Genomic DNA, 22,005 nt, shown 5'->3' with positions numbered 1-22,005 from the left:
CTATGGAAAGAGGAAGGAAGTTCATAAGACTCAGCGTTTAAACCATGGCTGGGAAGGCTGGAGCTAAAAGATTAATAAGGATCTTCTGCTCTCAAACTTACATTGGTGGTAGGTAAGTAAGGAGAACTGAAGAAATGAGAACCTCTGTCTCAGTCAGTTGCAAACAAGTCATGCAGACATGTTCGTGGTTCTAGTTTTCCTGAGTCCCCCATTCTGATGGGAGCCTTTGTGATACTACAGACTTGAGTTATTCCTACTCCTGTAAGCAATCCTGTACCTATATTCCTGTACTAATCTCAATAAACTCATTAATTTGAGGGAATAGGGATAACACAGTCTTCCCTGGGAGGCAGATAAAGAAAGGGCAGAAATGGGGAACTGATAAATAATACAATGGCCATCTTTGAGCTTTCTTTTATTTTCTGCACTGAGACAAAGGCTTAGGAGACTTTTTCTTTCACCAGCAGGCTGTCTCCTCCAGCTGTCTGGTTCAAGATAGATGTTCACAGTCAGTTCTGAACATGGTCACCTGAAGCTGCAGGTGATCACAGTTCTTGTGAGTGAGCAGTGGTTAGGTCATGTCCAAAGACAGCATGTCACAGCAGTCCTCCTCCCCCTCAGGCAGGATATACAGGACCCACTTTCATGGCGTCCCCTGTATCTAGGGGGAATGGTTGGTCTACATGTCCCATTTAGGAATGGGCATTCAGGGAAACTCCAACATTTTGAAATTATGAGGCTGTGCATTTGCTGCTGTGAATAACATAAAGAAGAACCTCTGACCAAGCCTGACAGGTGAAGACATATATCCATAGAAACAGAAATATTTACAAAGAAGTTACTCTTTTCACACAAAGTAACAACAGTAGCTTCATCTTAAAAGAATATATGGTTCATCCAGCCATGGTCTTGAGGACCAGGTACTCATTACTACCTAGAATGCAGGCCTCACCAGATCAGGAGGAAGTGAAATACACAATAACTCTCAAGTCACCATTGCATGAGTGATTTTCTCATATTCTGTATGCCCCAGTTAAATGATAGTTTCTTATGCTGAAATAAAAAGTTTTAATTTCATAAGATCCTCTTTGTTGATTTTTGGTCTCATGGACTATTGGACAAGAGTCCTATTCAGAATCCCCTTAGCTGTGCTTAAAAGTTGGAGGATTTTCTCGACTGTGTCCTTTGGAATTTGTAGGGTATCAGGTCTCATTTTGACATCCATGACACATTTGGTGCAGTTTGTGTATGGTAGATGATAAAGAACAGAGTTTAATTGTCTGCATACTGAAAACAATTTTCATGATCAGCATATCTGAGACAGTATCTCAAATGCCAGCATACATATGAAATACAAATATGTGTGCAAAGTAGCCCAAGAGTCACACACCTGTATTCTGCTGACCAAGTGGACCATGTTGAGGTACCCAGGCATGTAGTAATACGAGGTCAAGCTCTGACCACTCAAGCTAAGTCATGGCAACCAATTGTATTACAACACATTTTCAACAGGACTTATAACCTGGCTCAAGTACTCAAGATTTTGTGGTCATTTTCTTGGGTCCCAGACTCATTTCTTACAAAGTGAAATAATATTTGGAGTGTTCCATCATTCCAGCTTTGAGTGCCTTTTGAGTGATTGCATTTTTTTCCAACTCTAAATTTTACAAATGCTGCAAAGGAAGTGGGAAAAAATATGCTATGGTCATTGAAAACTAAGACATCCCAGGTACTGTGGATGCTATAATGATAGATATGACTGAAAATTTACCATACACATACCAGCTGAATCACTCGTAAATATGCGTACTTATCATAGTGAGTTCACTATGCTGAATCACATATATGTGTGCATGAGTTTGTGTGAAATTGTTATCATTGCACTTCATGTAATAGATGATTCAGGGATTGAGCTTAGATAACCACCAATATATCTAAATATATGGATAAAGAAAACATAATATGCATAAATAATGCAAGATAATCAATCAATGAATAAAATTGTAGAAAAAATTACATAAGTCTTAATAAAATTGTTGCAACTATGTATCATTAAGTCAAAGAAATAGACAACTCTCCAAAATACAAATAGCACATGTCTTCTCTCATAAATGGAATCTAGAAAAAATATAAAAGGAGGATGTAAAAATTTGCAGAACTGTGAGGGCAAATGTTTTAGATGGAGTATAAGAAGGACACAAGGGGTTGTACACAAACACAATACTTATTTTATATAATTAAAATATATAGAATAATAAGATTAATTTTGTACTTACGATATCCTCCTCCAACCCTACTATATATACCACAATCTCTGTTCTCTTTCAAGTTTATGTCCTTTATTGATGCATTGCTAATTTTATACATAAATTTGTATATACATATGTTCCTAAATACAAGGAGACCAATACATACGATGTTACAATTCTATATGGTTTCAGGCATGTTCATTGGTTACTGGACAATCAGTTTACGTGTTTCTCCTGGTGAAGGTCACCCCTCCCACTCCCTGCTTTCCTAAATGACTAGAGTTCTTTGTTTGATGCTTTTGCCTTGTAACTTTTACTTGTCCAGTTTTGCATGCCCATTGATATCGTCCATCTACAACACACTCATTTGAACCACAATTATACAAAGTTTAAAGTAATCTATGTAGTATGTCATTCTCTGTCCTACCAGCTCATCCATGGAAGTGTTCACACTTATGATACTCCACTATTAGATAATAGACTATCAGAAAAAAAATGCAATAAAAATGGGACAAAATTTAACGGTTTTGTTGCAAAGTCAGAAATTAAAAGACTTGAATTTTAAAACAAGCTAATATTTATTTAAGAATCACAAAAAATCACAGAAAAATAATGTTTATATAGAGTATAACCTCATTCCATAACCAACCATATTCCAAAAAATTAAATGTGCATCAAAATCTGAACTAGTGTGAGATTGGCTGTTTTTATCACACATTATCTTAACATACAGTCAAGAAATGTTATAGTTCAATTTACTCCTACTAGAAATGTTTACTTATTTATAGTAATTATTCTTGAATAGCATGTTTACAATGATATATAAATTCCGTTTACAACAAATGTTTGATGGCAATAAAGTTCAAATCTGGATACAATCTTTCTAAATTTCTAAGACCTGCTTAGCTGTCTAAGTATTGACTAAGATTTGAAAAATAATTGAAGTATGTGAGTATGTGAAATAAATTGGCTAATGCATGAAGATCTGTACAATGAATTAATGTGAGGTATACTAAGAAATTTCATGAAATGTAGCCATTAAATGCATTTTGTGATGCTTTCTAAGACTTGAATTTGTGTGAAAGGACTCGTTACATTCTTTACATTTGTAAGGCTTGTCACCAGTATGGAGTCTGTGGTGAATGTGAAGACTTGCTCTATGGGTAAAGGACTTGCCACATTCTTGACATCTGTAAGGTTTCTCACCAGTATGGAGTCTGTGATGAGTGCGAAGAGTTGCTCTATGGGTAAAGGACTTGCCACATTCTTGACATCTGTAAGGTTTCTCACCAGTATGGAGTCTGTTGTGAATGTGAAGACTTGCTCTATGGGTAAAGGACTTGCCACATTCTTGACATCTGTAAGGTTTCTCACCAGTATGGAGTCTGTGATGAGTGTGAAGATGTGAGACCTGGGTAAAGGACTTGCCACATTCTTGACACCTGTAAGGTTTCTCACCAGTATGAATTCTTTGATGGTTATGAAGATTTGAGGCCCTGGTAAAGGACTTGCCACATTCTTGACATCTGTAAGGTTTCTCACCAGTATGGAGTCTGTGATGAGTGCGAAGAGTTGCTCTATGGGTAAAGGACTTGCCACATTCTTGACACCTGTAAGGTTTCTCACCAGTATGAATTCTTTGATGGCTCTCAAGATTTGAGGCCCTGGCAAAGGACTTGCCACATTCTTGACACCTGTAAGGTTTATCACCAGTATGAATTCTTTGATGGTTATGAAGATTTGGGGCCCTGGCAAAGGACTTGCCACATTCTTGACATCTATAAGGTTTCTCACCAGTATGAATTCTTTGATGAGATAGAAGACCTGAGGCACGGGTAAAGGACATGCCACATTCTTGACATCTGTGAGGTTTCTCACCAGTATGGATTCTGTGATGTCTGTGAAGAGCTGAGGCACAGGTAAAGGACTTGCCACATTCTTGACACCTGTAAGGTTTCTCACCAGTATGGATTCTGTGATGAATATGAAGGTTTGAGAGTTGGGTAAAGGACTTGCCACATTCTTGACATCTATAAGGTTTCTCACCAGTATGGATTCTGTGATGTCTGTGAAGAGCTGAGGCCCAGATAAAGGACTTGCCACATTCTTGACATCTGTAAGGTTCTTCACCAGTATGGATTCTCTGGTGAGATTGAAATTTTGTGTGATGGATAAATGACTTGCCACAATCTTTACCTTTGCCTGCCTTCTCTTTGGAATTAATTCTCTTATGCGTAGTGGGACGTGTATATCTATTGAAGCAGTTTCCACATTGTATATAATTGTTTTGTCTCTCTTCATTTTGATTGTTTATATAATGCCTCTCTTGATTCTGGTCATGCTGAAACAAAAAGAAGTTGTTATACAATCAAAATCATCCTTACAATTATCATGTATGTATTGGCTCTTAGGAAAAACAGACTTCTATGAACTTATATAATGAGAATAGACATACTGTGATTTGATTTTTGGGAATTTGTCCCTTTATGAAGAGGATTCTGGAAACTATTCTTCTAAGAGTTCCTAGGAAAGGAACATCATTGAATGTGTAACGTTTCTCATGACTGAAAATTCTCTGATATATTTTCATTCTCATTTGATTGAGAAAAACTTCTCACGTTTATGTCACAAATAGCTTGTAACAAAATGTAAATTTGGTGAGAAAACTCTAATGAATGTTTAATAGAATACATGTTATTTAGTTTTTAGGTTTATAAATATTCTTTGTAGAAAAAAATGCTTTAAAATTTATTTGTATTTTTTTAGTGAGTAAACTGCTTCTGAAACTGTAAGCGATCTAATGTGAAAGCTTTTTCTGATAAGGTAGAAATTACCGACCTTTATTTCTAGTACAACCCAGGATGTCTAATGAATAGAGATTATTTCAATCATGACATAATCCACTCTCTTTTCTTTCTTCACCAAATATTGAAATCACCCCTAAATGAAAGGTTTTAAAGTCACTACTTACAGCTATTCCTGATACCAACTTCTGGATACAATCTTGTCTATTCTCTTGTGAAAATAAGTCTTGTGTTTGAAGAGAATATAAAACTGGAAGAAAGACAAATATATAATTATCTGAATTAGTATAGTTAGGTAAAACCTTTTCAAAAATATAAGTGACACAATTTTATATATATGTAGACATATATGCAAGATGGCATATTATATAAAATAAACTTAAAATCATTTATTCTAATGAAACAATCTGCTTAATGTAAATAGATAGAATATTTTATAACATGTATTAAATACATTATAAAAATGAAAGGATTGAGTTTATGTTATCTTAGAGGGTCCAATCACAATTTTAGAATAATAAATTTGATTATGGTCGTTTGGGTGAAATTATCCCATATAATCAGATATCTGAATAAATAGTCTAATGGTGGTTATTTATGGGTAGGATAAAGAGGTATCAACTTACTGGATCACCTATGCCTTTGGACACTGGCTTTAAGAATTTTAAAGCCTTCTAATAACAACAGTGAGCTATCTACTTCCTGTTGTGATTCTAGATGGGACCTCTCACTGCTGCTCTAGCCCCTTGCCAACTGCTACCTCTGATTCATTGTAATGGATCTTTCTTCTTTATATTGCCTTTATCTTGGAGTTTTATCACAGCAATAGATAATAAGTAACTAATACAAAGTCTATAACCCAAGTGCAAAAAATTACACTCATAAAATTCCCTTATCTTAATGAATTTAACACATCTGGACATTCACTTGAAATGGAAAAATTGAGTAATATTAATAAATTAGACAGAATATTAATTAATAAGGAAAGAACAAATGATGAACTGGAAAGAGTTACTACTAGCTGGTCTACAGAAAATCATGTATACCCCAAGGAAGAGATCCATAAAATATCAGACATCAAGGAAATTCACTAGGACTGATCCTTTTTATCTGAGATATATTTTCTCTTTTTCTTATATAGAAAATAGATGCATTCATAAAATATATTCTGACTATGACTTTTCATCACTCAAATGCCCTGAGATCATCCCAATCTTTATTTATATCTGAATTTACCCAATGTCAGTCACTTCTTCGAAAATAAATAGGCATCTAAAAAATAACAATAAAATAATATAATAAGAATCAAAGAAGTCACATAGGATCAGCGAAAAATGGGAAATAAAGAAAAGCACAGTATTTATAGAGAGAAAGACACACATTTGTACCCAGAAAATTGATTAAAACAAAGCAAAAGAAAACTCTAGAAGGTGTAATGAACATAAAGATTCTGTATGGTAAAAAATAAAAATAAATAAATTCCCGAACTTTACATTATGGGCAGAAAAGAATGTACAAAAATTCCAGTGAGTTGTGTTGGTGATATACTTCAAGTGCTGGTTATGGGGAATTCCTGTAAGTGTTACTTTTATCCCCACTGAGAATCACTTGGAGAAAATTTATTTGTTCTTTGGGGACTCATGGTCTGTTGGAAACAGCTGAGGTAAGATTAGGATTAAATGCTCTTATTTTTCAAGTGCATTTTTCTAGATTCTTTTACAAAATGAATGTAATAGATGAGTGGACATAAGTTAGTATCTACAATTTTATTTTTTGATCAATATATCTGATTTTTAGCCATACCATTATTATACAAAACCTATTTATTATAAAAATGTAGTATAATTTAAAACTCTGAATGGTATATTGTTTATAGTTTTATTTTTCATGGTTGTTTAAGCTATTGTGAGGTTTCTGTTTGTTTGTATATATATGAGGCTGAAAACTGTGTTTTTGGGATCTAAGAAGAGTTGTGTTAGAATTTTGATAGGGGTTTTCACTGAATCAGTATATTAATATATCTATTGACCAATCCTTGAGCATGTGTATTTTTCTATCTTCCAATATCTTTTTCAATTCATTTCTTCAATGTCTTAAAGTTTTTATAAAGGTCTTTAACTGTTTTAATTCAAATTACACAAAACTATTTTTGAGGTTATTGTAAAAGACCTCATTTCCCTGAATTCTATTTAAGTCTATTCTCATTTGTATATAGGAAGGTTACTGCTTTTTGTTAGTCAGTTTTGCATTCCTATCCTTGCTGAAAGTGTTTCTCAGTTGGACAAGTTTCTTCATAAAGTTCTTAGAGTCTTTTATACATAAAATCATAGCATCTGCATATAACATTCTTCTGATTTGTTCCTTTGCTATTAATCACGTCTAGATCTTCTTTATTTGTGTTCTTGTTCAAGCTAAGATTTCAGGTACTGTATTGAAAACAAATAGAGAGATTGAGTACACTTGCATTGTTTTCTCTTTTAATGGAGAGTCTTTGAATTCTCTCCGTTTAGTTTGATGTGGGCTATACATTTTCTGTGAATTGCATCTTTAAAGTAGAGGTATATTTCTTGTACCCCTACTATCTCTAAGTCTTCTGTCAAGAAGGGGTGTTAATATTGTCAGAGGCCTTTCTGCATCTAATAAGATGAACTTCTGGAATTAGACTTTAAGTTTGTATAAGTGGTAGATTATATTTATTGATTTTGAATTTTTCATCTATCCCTACATGTCTTGACATAAATCCTATGGTAGATTATCTTTTGATATGTGCTTGGATATAGGTTGTGAATATTTTATTGAGGACTTTTGTATATATGTTCATAATGAAATTGACATATATTTCACTTGCATTTTGGGAGTATATGTGGTTTAGGTATCAAGGTAACTGTCCTCATGAAAAGAATTTCACAGTGTTCTGCAGTTTTTATTTTGTAGAATAATTTGAGGAGTATTCATGTTAATTCAAGAAGCATTATTAAAAGACAGAAGGTACCACCTACTATCATTATTTTGCTTAGTATTAAAATTATTTTTAATGTCCTATTGATTTACCCACAGATTTGCATCTTAGCCTTCATTCCCAAATATCTAGCAGAATTTGACAAATAAAGATGATGCACAGGTGGACATGATCCAAAGAAGAGAAAATATTTAATTTTAATGAGTATGTTTATAGCACATTTATTCCATTACTGTTCAGAACTCATTCAGGACAGAGTTATAATACATAACAAGGCGGGAAGTCATGAATGACTATAAGAAAATAGTGCTTTCTGTACACAACATGACATAAACTCAAGTAATTAGGATAGAATGTATCAGACCTGTGCAATCCCAAGCCAGATTAAAATCCTTGGAAAACAGTAAGAAGGGGCCTGGAGATTCATGCCTTGCTAAGAAGCTACTATCATTTTAAAGATGCTGGAGAAAGGGAATAATGTCGATCTTAAGAATGTGCAACTCCTGATTGTTCCACAGTATTGTGGGCAATGCTCAACACCCACAATTTTATGCGACTTTCATATTGAACTATGGGAATATAAAAAAAAAAGAAGAGGAAAAAAAACCAAAGATATCTGGAGGAAGTAGAACATGGGAAGAGTGGAGAGTTGAATTTGGTCAAATGACACTGCAAGGTATTCTTAAGTCACTAATAAAAGTATTAAAAGTAAAATATTGTGGATATCCAAATTAGTTTCTCAAACAATTTCCAATATAGATACAAAACACAAAGGAAACCAAGTGCATATAGAACATTCATGTGGAAATTAACATATAAATTTTGATATTCAGTGATTTGTAGGTGACATTAAATTAGACCAATAATAACATGTATGACCTTAAACAAGTATTAATTTTTAAAGAATATTTTGCAGAAGTAGAAAAGGTTATCTTTTAAGTTTTGTAGTATCCGACACAGAGAATGAAATCTACAATCTCCCAAAATAAATACAACAATAGATTAATATTTCCTGATCTTATGTGAGACTACACAACAGTGAAAAGCATGTAATTTTGTCATGAGAGCAGATAAACAGACATGAACAGGTACAAAGCAACACTCCTTCAAACATTGTGAAATTTTTAATGCGAATTTTCATTTCAATATTGTTCATTTCAAGGCCTGGTGTGGTTCAAAGATATGGCAACAAATCCTTTTACTTCAGCTTTATACCATAATTTAAGTTAATTATTCAAAGTGAATTTTTAGGTTATTATATGTGACAGAGACTTATGAAGTAATTTAGAATAATCATTCAATGTATATTTTTACATAATTTTAGGTAGAAATATTTGTGCATCTGTTACAGGGAGAGGGAGCCTTTTGTTCCAGCTGCCCGGCTAGCTTACATCTGACATAATCAAATAGAAACTCTATTAATTAAAACACTGCTTGGCCATTAGCTCTAGCCTCCTATTGGCTAACTCTCATATTTTGATTTAACCCATTTTTATTAATCTGTGTTCACCATGAGGTTGTGGTTTACCGGGAAAGATTTAGCATGTCTGACCTGGTGTCTCCATGGTGACTCTCTCACTCTGACTCTGCTTTTCTCCTCCCAGAATTCAGTTCTGTCTGTTCTGCCTACCTAAGTTCTGCCCTATGAGGCCAAGCAGTTTCTTTATTGATTACCCAATGAAAACAACACATAAACAATAGGACCTCCTACACCATGCATCCCACTTCAGGGCAGAATTTCTCCATGCCCTAGGTTTCCCACGTATGCCAATGCTTCATTCTGGCTTACCTTGTTCACTGCCCTCTGTCTCTCCTACATTCACATGCCAGGGCTCTTTGCTTTGTTCAAGAAACCTGATCAGGTCTGGTTTTGACACTGAGAAACCTGCATATAGAAGAGACCTATGACCATAACTTGGGATAACAATAAAACACATGGATTTCTCATAAACCACCATATTGATTATATAAGATGGCTTATAATATAAAATTCCAAATATAATTTTTAATTGCTACCTCCAAATATTTTAACACACTCAAAAGCATTTTTGTTAATATTTTATACCTTGAGTTTTTTTGTAAATTACTGCTGAATCTAAATACATTATGAATCATTAAGATACAAATCAATATATAATCTATGATGTGTCTGAAAAGTAAAATGTATTATGAAAGTTTGAATGACGAATGTAATCTCCAGGAGTCAGGAATGTATTGACAAGATGAAGTTACCCAAAACCTTGTGTTCTACATAATGAACTCCAAGATTTTTCTTAAATTGGCAAATGAATATGAGGCAGACAATTCAGACATAGATGTAAAACATACTTGTAGGAACCAATTGTGATAAAGAAGCAATCAGGAAAGAAAATAGTCTTACCCACAGAGACCATGTTACTGTAGTTCTCCAACATGACTTCCCTGTACAAAGCCCTCTGTGCAAAGTCGAGGCAGTCCCACTCATCTGGAGAGAAATCAATTGCAACATCCTGGAACGTCAAGATTCCCTGTCATGAAAGGAAAGAGTTTATCAAGTACCCACACAACAATTTCCTTACTTAGACTAAGGATACAAGAGTTCATCACAAAACTTGATGTGTTCTTTCTTAACATTATTCTAAAAGACATACTCCAAAATACATTCTATACTAAAATTTCGTGTGCTGGAAATACTAAACCAAGTAGGACAATTTAAGCTGCAGATCTATGAGCTAAAATGGGATATGTGAATGGGAGGCAGATTATCTTCATGCGAAGTTCCAGACTTCACTTGTGACCTAAATTATCTATCCTCATGGCAATTTTTTTCTTTAGAAAGCACAGGCTAAAGACACATGAGCTGTAAAGTTAGAACCATGTGGGCATACACTGCTGTCAAATAAAAATATGTCAAACATAAGATGTGTAGCAAAGGCAGAATTTCCATATCCAAGAAAAAAGCACAAACTCTTACTGCATATGATTCTAATGATTATCAGTGGGAAAATCATGGAAGGGCTGACTCCTGTTTGTGGCAAGCTAGAAAGAGACTGGCTTCTAAGACCCGAATAAGTGCTGTGAACACTGTGGGCAGATACATAAAGGAAAAGTGAAGGATGTAGATTGTGTAGCTGATGCATGGCTTGGATCAGCTGATGTTCAAAACTGACTCTTTTCTACAGGGTCCCATCACTGCTTCAAGAACACAAGATGAGTATGAAATAAAGTATAATAAGTTACTCAGCAAAATTTCCAAAGAATCAATAAAAATACAAACACTAACAAAAATGTGACTAAACAGCTCAGTGATCAGCATTCCCATATATCCGGCATTCTAGATTAGATATAACATTACAAACAGCACCTTGCCCTTCATCAAATTTTTCTACATGAATCATCATGGAGAAGATAGTACACAAAGGACAAACCACCAAGAACATGCCCTAATGGACAGTGTAATTATATATTTCATCATACATTTCCCTGTTGTCTTTTTCTTATTCTAATTCTTTAACAGGTTCACTATCACTTAACTTCATTGTAAATATTTTTTATGTTTTTTACTGTTTCATTGCTTAATTGTGCTTTATGATTTTTTTCTGTATGTATCTGTAGTACACTATTTTATTCCATTGTTCTAGTCACATCCTGGGCAGATGTGCTGCTAACTTGACATCACAAATGCAAGGCCTGACTACTAAAACTGGAAAAGTTTTAAATCACCATTGGTAAACAAGATAATCTGTGAGAAAACAAGATTTAAACAATACCTATCCACAAATCCAGCACTATACAAAGTACAAGAAGTAAATCTCTGACCAAACAAAGCTACCTGCATATATACAAATACATGTAACAGATAACCTCACACAAACAAAACCAAAAGAAGGGAAGCGCTTTCATCAAAACTAACAGGAATTAGCAAACACTGGCCATTAATATCTCTTAATATCAATGAACTCAATTCACCTATGGAAAGTCACAGGCTAAGAGAATGATTCTGAAAGCATGATCCAGCCTACTGCTGTATACAAGAAACATACTTCAACTGCAAAGACATATATTAACTCAGGGTAAATGGTTGGGAAAAGACTTTCCAATCAAATGGATCTAAGGAACAAGTGGGTGTAGCTCTTTTAATATCTAACAAAATAGACTTAAAACTAAAGTCAATCAAAAGACATGGAGAAAAACACCTTATACTCATAACAGGACCAATCCATCAAGGTGAAGTCTCAATCCTGAACATCTATGCCCTAAATACAAGAATACCCACATATGTAAAAGAAACATTACTAAAGATTAAATTGTAAATCCAACCCCACACAGTAATAGTGGGAGACTTAAACACACCATCCTCCCCAATGGACAGGTAAAACAGAAAAAACCTAAAAGAGAAATAAGAAGACTAACAAATTAATGAATCAAATGTAATTTACAGACACCTACAGATCATTCAACCCAAACACAAAAGAATATAGCTTTTTCTCTACACCTCACAGAACCTTCTCTAAAATTGATCACATACTTGGTAGCAAAGCAAATCTCAACAGATACAAAAAATGGAGTAACCCCTGGATCTTATCGGACCACTGTGGTTTAACATTAGTGTTCAACAGTAACACTAATTTCTGAAAACCCACTAACACATGGAAAATAAACAGTGCTCTACTGAATCACCCCTGGGTCTTGGGAAGCTATAAACAAAGAAACCAAAGACTTCCTAGAATTCAACAAAAATGAAGGCATAGTGTACCAAAACCTATGGGACACTATGAAATCAGTGCTAAAAGCATTAAGTGCCCACATAAAGAATGTGAAGGAAGCTCACACTAGTGACCTAACAGCACACCTGAAAGCTCTAGAACAAAAAGAAGCAGACTCATGCAGGAGGAGGAGAAGACAGGAAATTATCAAAATGAGGGCTGAAATCAACAAAATAGAAACAAAGAAAACAATACAAAGAATCAATGAAACAACGAGCTGGTTATTTGAGAAAATCAACAATATAGACAAACCCTTATCCAAACTAATCAAAAGGCAGAGATAGAATATCCAAATTAAGAACATAAGAAGTGAAAAGGGGCATAGAACAACAGAGAGTGAGGAAATCCAGAGAATCATTAGGTCATACTACAAAAGCCTGTGCTCCACAAAATTAGAAAATGTAAAAGAAATGGACAAATTTTTAGATACATACCATATACCAAAATTAAATCAAGACCAGGTTGACAATTTTAACAGATGTATAAACTACAAAAAAATAGAAGCTGTTATCACAAGCCTCTTAACCAAAAAAGCCCAGAGTTGAATGCTTTCTGTGCAGAATTCTACAAGAACTTTAAAGAAGATCTAATACCTATACTCCTCAAAGTGTTTAACATAATAGAAACAGAAGGAACATTGTCAAATTCTTTTTCTGCAGTTACCCTGATACTAAAACCACACAAAGATATAATCAAGAAAGAGAATTAAGACCAATCCCACCCATGAACATTGATCCAAAAATTCTCAATAAATTACTGTGCACACCTTCAATTCCAGCACTCAGAAGACGAAGGCAGATGGATCTCCCTGAGTTCGAGGCCAGCTTGGTCCAGGACAAAAAAAAACCCTGAAAACTGAACTCAAGAACACATAAAAAATCATCCACCATAATCAAGTCAGTTTCATTGCAGGATGCAGGGATTGTTCAATGTACAAAAATCTGTCAATGCAACCCACCACAAAATAAACTGAAAGATTATGATTATCTCATCAGATGATGATAAAGCATTTGAAACCCCTTTATGGTAAAGTTCTTGGAGAGATCCGGGATACAAGGAACATATCTAACCATCATAAAAGCAATACACGGTAAGACGACAGCCAACATCAAACTAAATGGAGAGAAAGTCAAAGGGATTACACCAAAATTAGCAACAAGACGAGGCTGTCCACTCTTTCCCTATCTATTCAACATAGTTATTAATGTTCTAGCTAGAGCAGTAAGTCAACAAGAGGAGATCAAGTGGATGTAAATTGGAAAGGAAGAAGTCAAACTTTTGCTATTTGCATATTATATGACAGTATACATACATGACTCCAAAAGTCTACTAGGGAACTTCTACAGCTGAATAAATACCTTCAATAATATTGAAGGATACAAGAACAAGAAAAATAATTAGTATCCCCTATATACAAATGAAAAGAAGCTGATTAAGAAATCAGAGAAACATTACCCTTCACTAACGTCACAAATAACATAAAATATCTTGTGGGTAATACTAACCAAACAAGGGAAAGACCTGTTTGACAAGAACTTTAAATCTTTGAAGAAAGAAATTGAAGAAGATACCAGAAAATGGAAAGATCTCCCATGTTCCTGTATAGGTAGGATCAACATAAAAAAAATGGCAATACTACCAAAAGCAATCTATTGATTCAATGCAATCCCCGTCAAATGCCAAAAGAAATCTTCACAGACCTTGACAGAACAATATTCAAATTCATATGAAAAAACAAAAATCCCTGGATAGTCATAACAATTCTGTACATTAAAGAACTTCTAGAGGTATCAATGTCCCAGACTCCCAGCTCTAATATAGAGCTACAATAATGAAATGGTCTGGTATTGGTAAAAATCAGACTATTTCAATGGAATGGAACTGAAGAACTGTATATTAACCCACACAGCTACAAACACCTAATTTTTAACAAAGAAGTTAAAAATACACAATGGAAAAAAGAAAGCATCAACAAACCGTGCTGACATAACTGGATGTCAACATGTAGAAGAATGAAAATAGATCCACATCTATCCTCAAGCACAAAACTCAAGTGCCAATGGTTTATAGACCTCATTATAAATCATACCACACTGAACCTGATAGAAGAGAAAGTGGGAAGCAGCTTTTATTGCAAGGGCACAGGAGACCACTTCCTAAATATAATAACATCAGCAGCACAGACACTGAGAGCGACAATAAATAAATGGTGTAGTAAAAGGAGTGGCAGGGCTGCGTCCTCAGCACCCCGGCCGCCTGCTCAGCTAGCTTTTGCCCCGAAATAATTACACGGAAACTGTATTCTTTTAAACACTGCTTGGCCCATTTCTATCTAGCCTCTTCTAGGCTAACTCTCGCACCTGGACCAGCCCATTTCTTATCATCTGTGTAGCACCAGTCTTACCAGGAAGATTCTAGCCTACGTCCATTCTGGGTCGGAGCTTCATCGCGTGCATCTTCCCGGGAGTGGGGAGCATGGCGTCTCTCTGAGGTGTCTGCTCCCGAGAGGAGAGCTGTGGAGTCTGAGCTCACTTCCTCTTCCTCCCAGCATTCTGTTCTGTTTACTCCTCCCATCTATGTGTTAACCTATCAGGGCAAGCAGTTTCTTTAATTAACCAATGACCTTCCTCCATCAAAATGGGGTCTTTTAAAACTGAGAAGTTTCTGTATATCAAAAATCACAGTCAATAAGACAAAAAAAAAGCAGCCTACTAAATGAAAAATTATCTTCACCAACCCCACATCAGACAGAGGACTGATTTCCAAAATATATACAGAACTCAAGCAATTAGACATCCAAATACTAAATAATCCAATAAAAAATGGGGTACTGATCTAAACAGACAATTTAAATAGAAGAATTTCATATGGCCAAAAGACACTTAGGGGAATGTTCAACATTCTTAGCCATCAGGATAATGCAAATAAAAATTACTCTGATATACCATCTTATTCCTGTCAGTATGTCTAAGATCAAAAACACCAATGGCAGCCTATGCTGGAGAGCATGCAACGTAAGAGGAACAGTCAGTCCTCCACTTCTGGAGGGAATGCAAACTTTTACAACTACTCTGGAAACCAGTATGGAAATTTCACAGAAAATTAGAATTATATCAACATTAGAACCCAGCAATACCACTCTTGGACATATGTCCAAAGGATGCTAAATCATACTACATGGACATATGTTCAACTATGTTCATATGTTCATAGAAGCATTATTTGTAATTGCCAGAACCTGGAAAAAACCTAGGTGTCCCTAAACCAAAGATTGGATAAAGAAAATGTACATTTCCACATTGGAGTACTACTCAGCAGCAAAAGACATCGGCATCTTGGAATTTGCATGCAAATGGATAAAACTAGAAAAACAGTCCTAGTTGAGGTAACCCAGACCCATAAAGATGAGCATGGTATGTATTTACTCTGATTCTAGCTGTAACAAAATCCTATAGCCCATGACCCCAGAGAAGCCAAGTAACAAAGATAATCCTAAGAGAAACATATATAGTTCCCTCTGGGAAGGGAGAATAGATTAGATCTCCTGAGAAAATTGAGAGTATGTGGGTGGGAGGAGAAGAGAGGTTGGAAGGGGAGGAGGAGGTGAGAAATGAATGGTGGAAGGGAACTAGAGGTAACTGGATAGTTGAGATTGGGAAAAGACAGAGACAGAGAACAAAGAAAGAGATATTTTAATTGCAGGAGCCTTTATGGGGCCAGCAAGAAAACTGCCACTAAAGAAATTCCCAGGAATCCACTAGGATGACCCCATCTAAGACCCTAAGCAATAGTGGAGAGGGTAACTGAAAGAGCCTTGCCCATTAATGATGATCTCAAAAGTCACCAAAAAACCTTTGTCCAGCAACTGATGGAAGCAGAGGCACAGATCCACAGCAGAGCACTGGGCTGATCTCCTAAAGTCCAGTTGAAGAGTGAGAAGAGTGAGAATATGAGCAAAGAGGTCAAGACCATGATGGGCATACCTGCTGAAACAGCTTGCCTGAGCTGAAAGGAGCTCACCAACTCTGGCCAGATAGGAAAGGAACCAGCAGAGGACCGAGTTAGGCCTTCTGAATGTGCGTGACATTTGTATCCCTGTGGCTGACTGGGGGTGGGGCATTGTCAGTTGGCCAGGATTTATCCTTAGTGCTTGTAATGACTTTTTGGAACCCATTCTCTTAGGAGGGATACCTTGCTCATCCTAGATGTAGTATGAAGGACTTGGTCCTTTCTCAATATAGCTTACCCTCTGTGGGGAGTTGATTTGGTCCATTGGGGTGTAATGTGGGAGGAATAGGAAGAGGGGAGGGAGGGACAACTGCCATTGGTACATGAAATGAAAAAAGATAGTTTTATAATAAAAAGTTAAAAATAAGAGGGATCTAGTGTGTAAGAGCCAAAGATGATGGAGAATACCAATACCCACATACTCTTCCCAACCACTCAGCCCTCTTCCTCAATTGGATTGAAGGGTATATGAACTAGCAGAAATAGAGGCAGTATATACAGGGCATGTAGTTATGCACCTTATTTAGTACTAGAAATGAAATAAGAAGTGTATTCATGCATAGATCCCTAACCCAGAAGCTATCTCTGATTCATAACCAATTGCAAATGAAAATTTAGTTTTTTTCAGGAATTGTCACTAGGATAGAAATTTACTCTCAAAAGTATACAGCAAGCCAAGTCTCAAAAAATTCAACAGCGAGCTTGGTGGTGGTGGTGCACACCTTTTATTTTTTTCTTTTTTTTTAAATTTATTCATTTATTAAGGATTTCTGCCTCCCCGCCACCGCCTCCCATTTCCCTCCCGCTCCCCTGATCAAGTCCCCCTCCCTCATCAGCTCGAAGAGCAATCAGGGTTCCCTACCCTGTGGGAAGTCCAAGGACCACCCACCTCCATCCAGGTCTAGTAAGGTGAGCATCCAAACTGCCTAGGCTGCCCCAAAGCCAGTACGTGCACTAGGATCAAAAACCCATTGCCATTGTTCATGAGTTCTCAGTAGTCCTCATTGTCCGCTATGTTCAGTGAGTCCGGTTTTATCCCAGGCTTTTTCACACCCAGGCCAGCTGGCCTTGGTGAATTCCCGATAGAACATCCCCATGTTCTCAGTGTGTGGATGCACCCCTCGCGGTCCTGAGTTCCTAGCTCGTGCTCCCTCTCCTTCTGCTCCTGATTTGGACCTTGAGATTTCTGTCCAGTGCTCCAATGTGGATCTCCGTCTCTGTCTCCTTTCATCGCCTGATGAAGGTTAATATTCAGGAGGATGCCTATATGTTTGTCTTTGGATTCACCTTCTTATTTAGCTTCTCTAGGATCGCGAATTATAAGCTCAATGTCCTTTATTTATGGCTAGAAACCAAATATGAGTGAGTATATCCCATGTTCCTCTTTTCGGGTCTGGCTTACCTCACTCAGGATAGTGTTTTCTATTTCCATCCATTTATATGCAAAATTCAAGAAGTCCTTGTTTTTTACTGCCCAGTAATACTCTAATATGTATATATTCCATAGTAAAACTGGCAATTCTACCAAAAGCAATCTATAGATTCAATGCAATCCCCATAAAAATCCCATCAAAATTCTCCACAGATCTGGAGAAGACAATAATCAACTTTATATGGAAAAACAAAAAACCCAGGATAGCCAAAACAATCTTATACAATAAAGGATTGTCTGGAGGCATTACCATCCCTGACTTCAAACTCTATTAAGAGCTACAGTATTGAAAACAGCTTGGTATTGACATAAAAATAGAGATGTTGACCAATGGAATCGAATCGAAGACCCTGACTTTAACCCACAAACCTATGAACACCTGATTTTCGATAAAGGAGCTAAAAGTATACAATGGAAAAAAGAGAGCATCTTCAACAAATTGTGCTGGCAAAACTGGATGTCAATCTGTAGAAGAATGAAAATAGATCCATATCTATCACCATGCACAAAACTCAAGTCCAAATGGATTAAAGACCTCAATATCAGTCCGAACACACTGAACATGATAGAAGAGAAAATGGGAAGTACTCTACAACACATGGGCACAGGAGACCACTTCCTATGTATAACCCCAGCAGCACAGACTTTAAGGGCCTCATTGAATAAATGGGATCTCCTGAGACTGAGAAGCTTCTGTAAAGCAAAGGACACTGTCATGAAGACAAAAAGGCAACCCACTGACTGGGAGAAGATCTTCACCAACCCCGCAACGGATAAAGGTCTGATCTCCAAAATATATAAAGAACTCAAGAAACTAGACCGTAAAAGGCTAATCAACCCAATTATAAAATGGGGTGCACACCTTTTAATCCCAGCACTCAGGAGGCAGAGGCAGATGGATCTCTGTGAGTTTGAGGCCAGCCTGGTCTACAAGAGCAAGTTCCAGGGCAGATTCTAAAGCTACAAAGAAACCTTGTCTTGAACCCCCGCTCCCAAATTTAATAGCATCTTGGAGGTTCCTTGTCTAAAATGTCATGTCAGAACTTTACATCCTTTCTTTCCCTTACATCTTATCTCATTTATACATTTTTCCAGTTGAGTGTTTTGGGGAATTATGTTTCTTTTGGCTTTTCTTGGGCTAGTTGTCTTCTTATTGATTTTTTTCTATTATTCTGTGGTAGTTTTTGTTTTATCTTACTACATAATAGTATATTTTTTGTTATTATTACCCCTAGAAACCAGTTTTTTTCTGATGAGAGAAAGAAAGGGGTTGGATCTGGATGGGAAAATGATAGTTAAGAATTGGTCATAATAGAGTTGAGACAAACACAACTATGAAGTTATTTAAGGAAAACTGTTTTCAATAGAAGGATAAGTAAAAAAAAAATAAATAGAAACCTATTTTTTTAAATAATCATACAAAATCGTCCGTGTTCATTGGGGAAAGATGAGGAGATCCCATGCTAGGTAGTTTCCAATGCAAGGAATCAAATGAAATAATTAGGGAGAAGTTCATTTTCTGCAAAAGATGTGATAGTTTATGTTCATCACTTGGCAATGCTTCAAAATAATTATTGATGATAACATGAATCCAATATGTACTGACTACAGAATCAACCACTATATATGAATTTAGGAACAAAACAACCAAATTAGTGATCTCTGAAGTGGTAGACATTGTCACAGAGAACCAAATACAGGTGAATGAAGTCAACATCAATACATTAAGATAAACTGATGACAGCTTTTCACACAGAGTCACATCATTATTGCTGGGATAGTGATTGCCAAACAATACAGCATAGAAACTCTAGTGTGAATACAACAGCATCAATTTTATGCCAACATAAGCTACGTATGTCTGCCACATTCCAGATTCTCAAGTGAATTCCATATATATGTAGTTTTGTTTTCCATAAGACTATGTCCATCCTAATTCTACATTCTCATAACTAAAAAAATTATGCTAGGCTACACATTTCATGTGAACAAACATGCATTTTCATAAACCAGTAAACCAAGAGAGCCCCGGGCAGAAGTCATGCCATATATTTGCATTTTCTGTCTTTATATGAGGATGTGAGTTGTTCTCTGGAGTAATTGGGCATCAAGAAACTACAATATTCCTCAGTCACAATGGAATCACCAATGATAAGCATCATCAGTTCATTGAGGATCTATGTCCTAAAAAAAAAGAAAAATGAGCAGCCAAAAACAAAACAAAACATTGGGAATTTGACACCGTGTAAATAGTATATATTTAAAGACTCAATCATAACTGTCATAATTTAGCACAGACACACAAATATCAACTCCTTAGGGAAGACTATGAGAAGCAGAGAAAATCTGCAACATAAATATATCAACTTTGTAGAAGAAATTGAGCATAGCTGCTGTGCAGAGACATACTTACTGTAGAACCAGCCATCTCTTCTGAGCTTCTGTTCCTGGATTCTCTCTAGAGGATTTGCTTTTTAAAAAGGTATCACTAAATACCATTCACCTGCTACACGCACACTCACCATCTGCAGAGCCTCAGAAATCAGGGAGTATTTACTCCTGGCTTGGTTAAACGGAAACTCATGAAAACAAGAGAGATTTAAATGCTGAGTTTCTCCCTTGCTGAGTTCAAGTGGTCTGCTCAGCAGTCAAGTTATCCAGTGAGATCATGGGCTGCACTGGCCTGTTGTACTCAACCCAGGCAAAGCAGCAATGAAAAGCTGAACTCCAATGGAGATCAAACCCTTATGAAGTTTACTATAGCCTCTACCTTGTTCTTACTGGCAAGGTTCACAAAGATGTTGGGGCTGCTAATTAGATTAACAAATAGAAGCTGTCGAATGAATCACAAGTGAAAGCAATTGTATTTCAACGCAGTTATTTGTGACTTTGAAATTTTGTGAGAACTCCAAGTATTTTTGTCTTCTTTTAATGGAAGCAGTAGAGTTCAAAATGCTTTAACACTAGACTTTGTTCAGTAAGCATGTAGCATATTACATTATGTTCTGATAAATTCTTATGGACTTATATAATCTGATCTGAAAAGCAAATACTGAGATTTTCATTATTCTCATGACCACCTACTGTTAGGAACCATCTTTTTACTTAAACGTGAGTAACAAAGAGCTATGTATGAAGGATGGAAGGATAGGTAAATAAGGACGCCTAGTAAATAAGAATGGAACCTTGGCAGCTTGGGTTTCACTCTACTTACTTATTTCACTGTCACAAGTAGACTGTAGACTTCATTAGAACCTGATGTAGCACAAATAGGCCATGTGCATGCATAACAAAACCACAGAATATGGTTTGAAAAAAATTCTGTTCCTTGTGCCTGATTCTTTTTGTCCTTTGTACAGAGTTTTTGTTTGTCTCTCCTCCCTGACCATTTGAAAATGCTTTACACTGATGCTGAACTATTTTGCCAAACCCATTTGATCTTTCTTACAGTTTGACAGTCTCTACTGGTTGGATAATTTACTTATGTCTTCGAGAGATCTGCCTGCCCTGCCTCCCGAGTGCTGGGATTAAAGGCGTGCGCCACCACTGCCCGGCTTTGAAGTGTCTTATTCTATAATAATAATATGGAAAAATGATAAAGGCCTCTGTGGAATTTACAGTTGAACAGAAGCACAAATATGCTTTCTATGCATATAACATCATACGTCAAATATAATGTGCCAATACCAAGCTGTTTTCATTTCTGTAGCTCTGTAATAGAGTTTGAAGTCAGGGAAGGTAATGCCTCTGGAAGTACCTTTATTGTATAGAATTGTTTTGGCTATCCTGGGTTGTTTTTCCATATAAA

The 22,005-nt window shown here is 36.1% G+C and overlaps 1 protein-coding gene across 1 annotated transcript in view; it reads right to left on the bottom strand.

The window, feature by feature from the left end:
• Positions 1-3,212: 3,212 nt before the first annotated feature.
• The window catches only part of LOC142849300 (uncharacterized), a 44,875-nt gene continuing 26,082 nt past the window's right edge, over positions 3,213-22,005 (bottom strand). The window contains exon 7 of the mRNA XM_075971221.1: positions 3,213-4,445. Coding sequence (XP_075827336.1) covers positions 3,262-4,445 — 1,184 coding nt within the window. The 3' untranslated portion in view covers positions 3,213-3,261. The remainder of the gene's footprint in view (positions 4,446-22,005) is intronic.

Source organism: Microtus pennsylvanicus, chromosome 1, assembly GCF_037038515.1.
Source record: "Microtus pennsylvanicus isolate mMicPen1 chromosome 1, mMicPen1.hap1, whole genome shotgun sequence".
Lineage (NCBI taxonomy): Eukaryota > Metazoa > Chordata > Mammalia > Rodentia > Cricetidae > Microtus > Microtus pennsylvanicus.
This window is presented reverse-complemented; position numbering and strand designations above follow the sequence as displayed.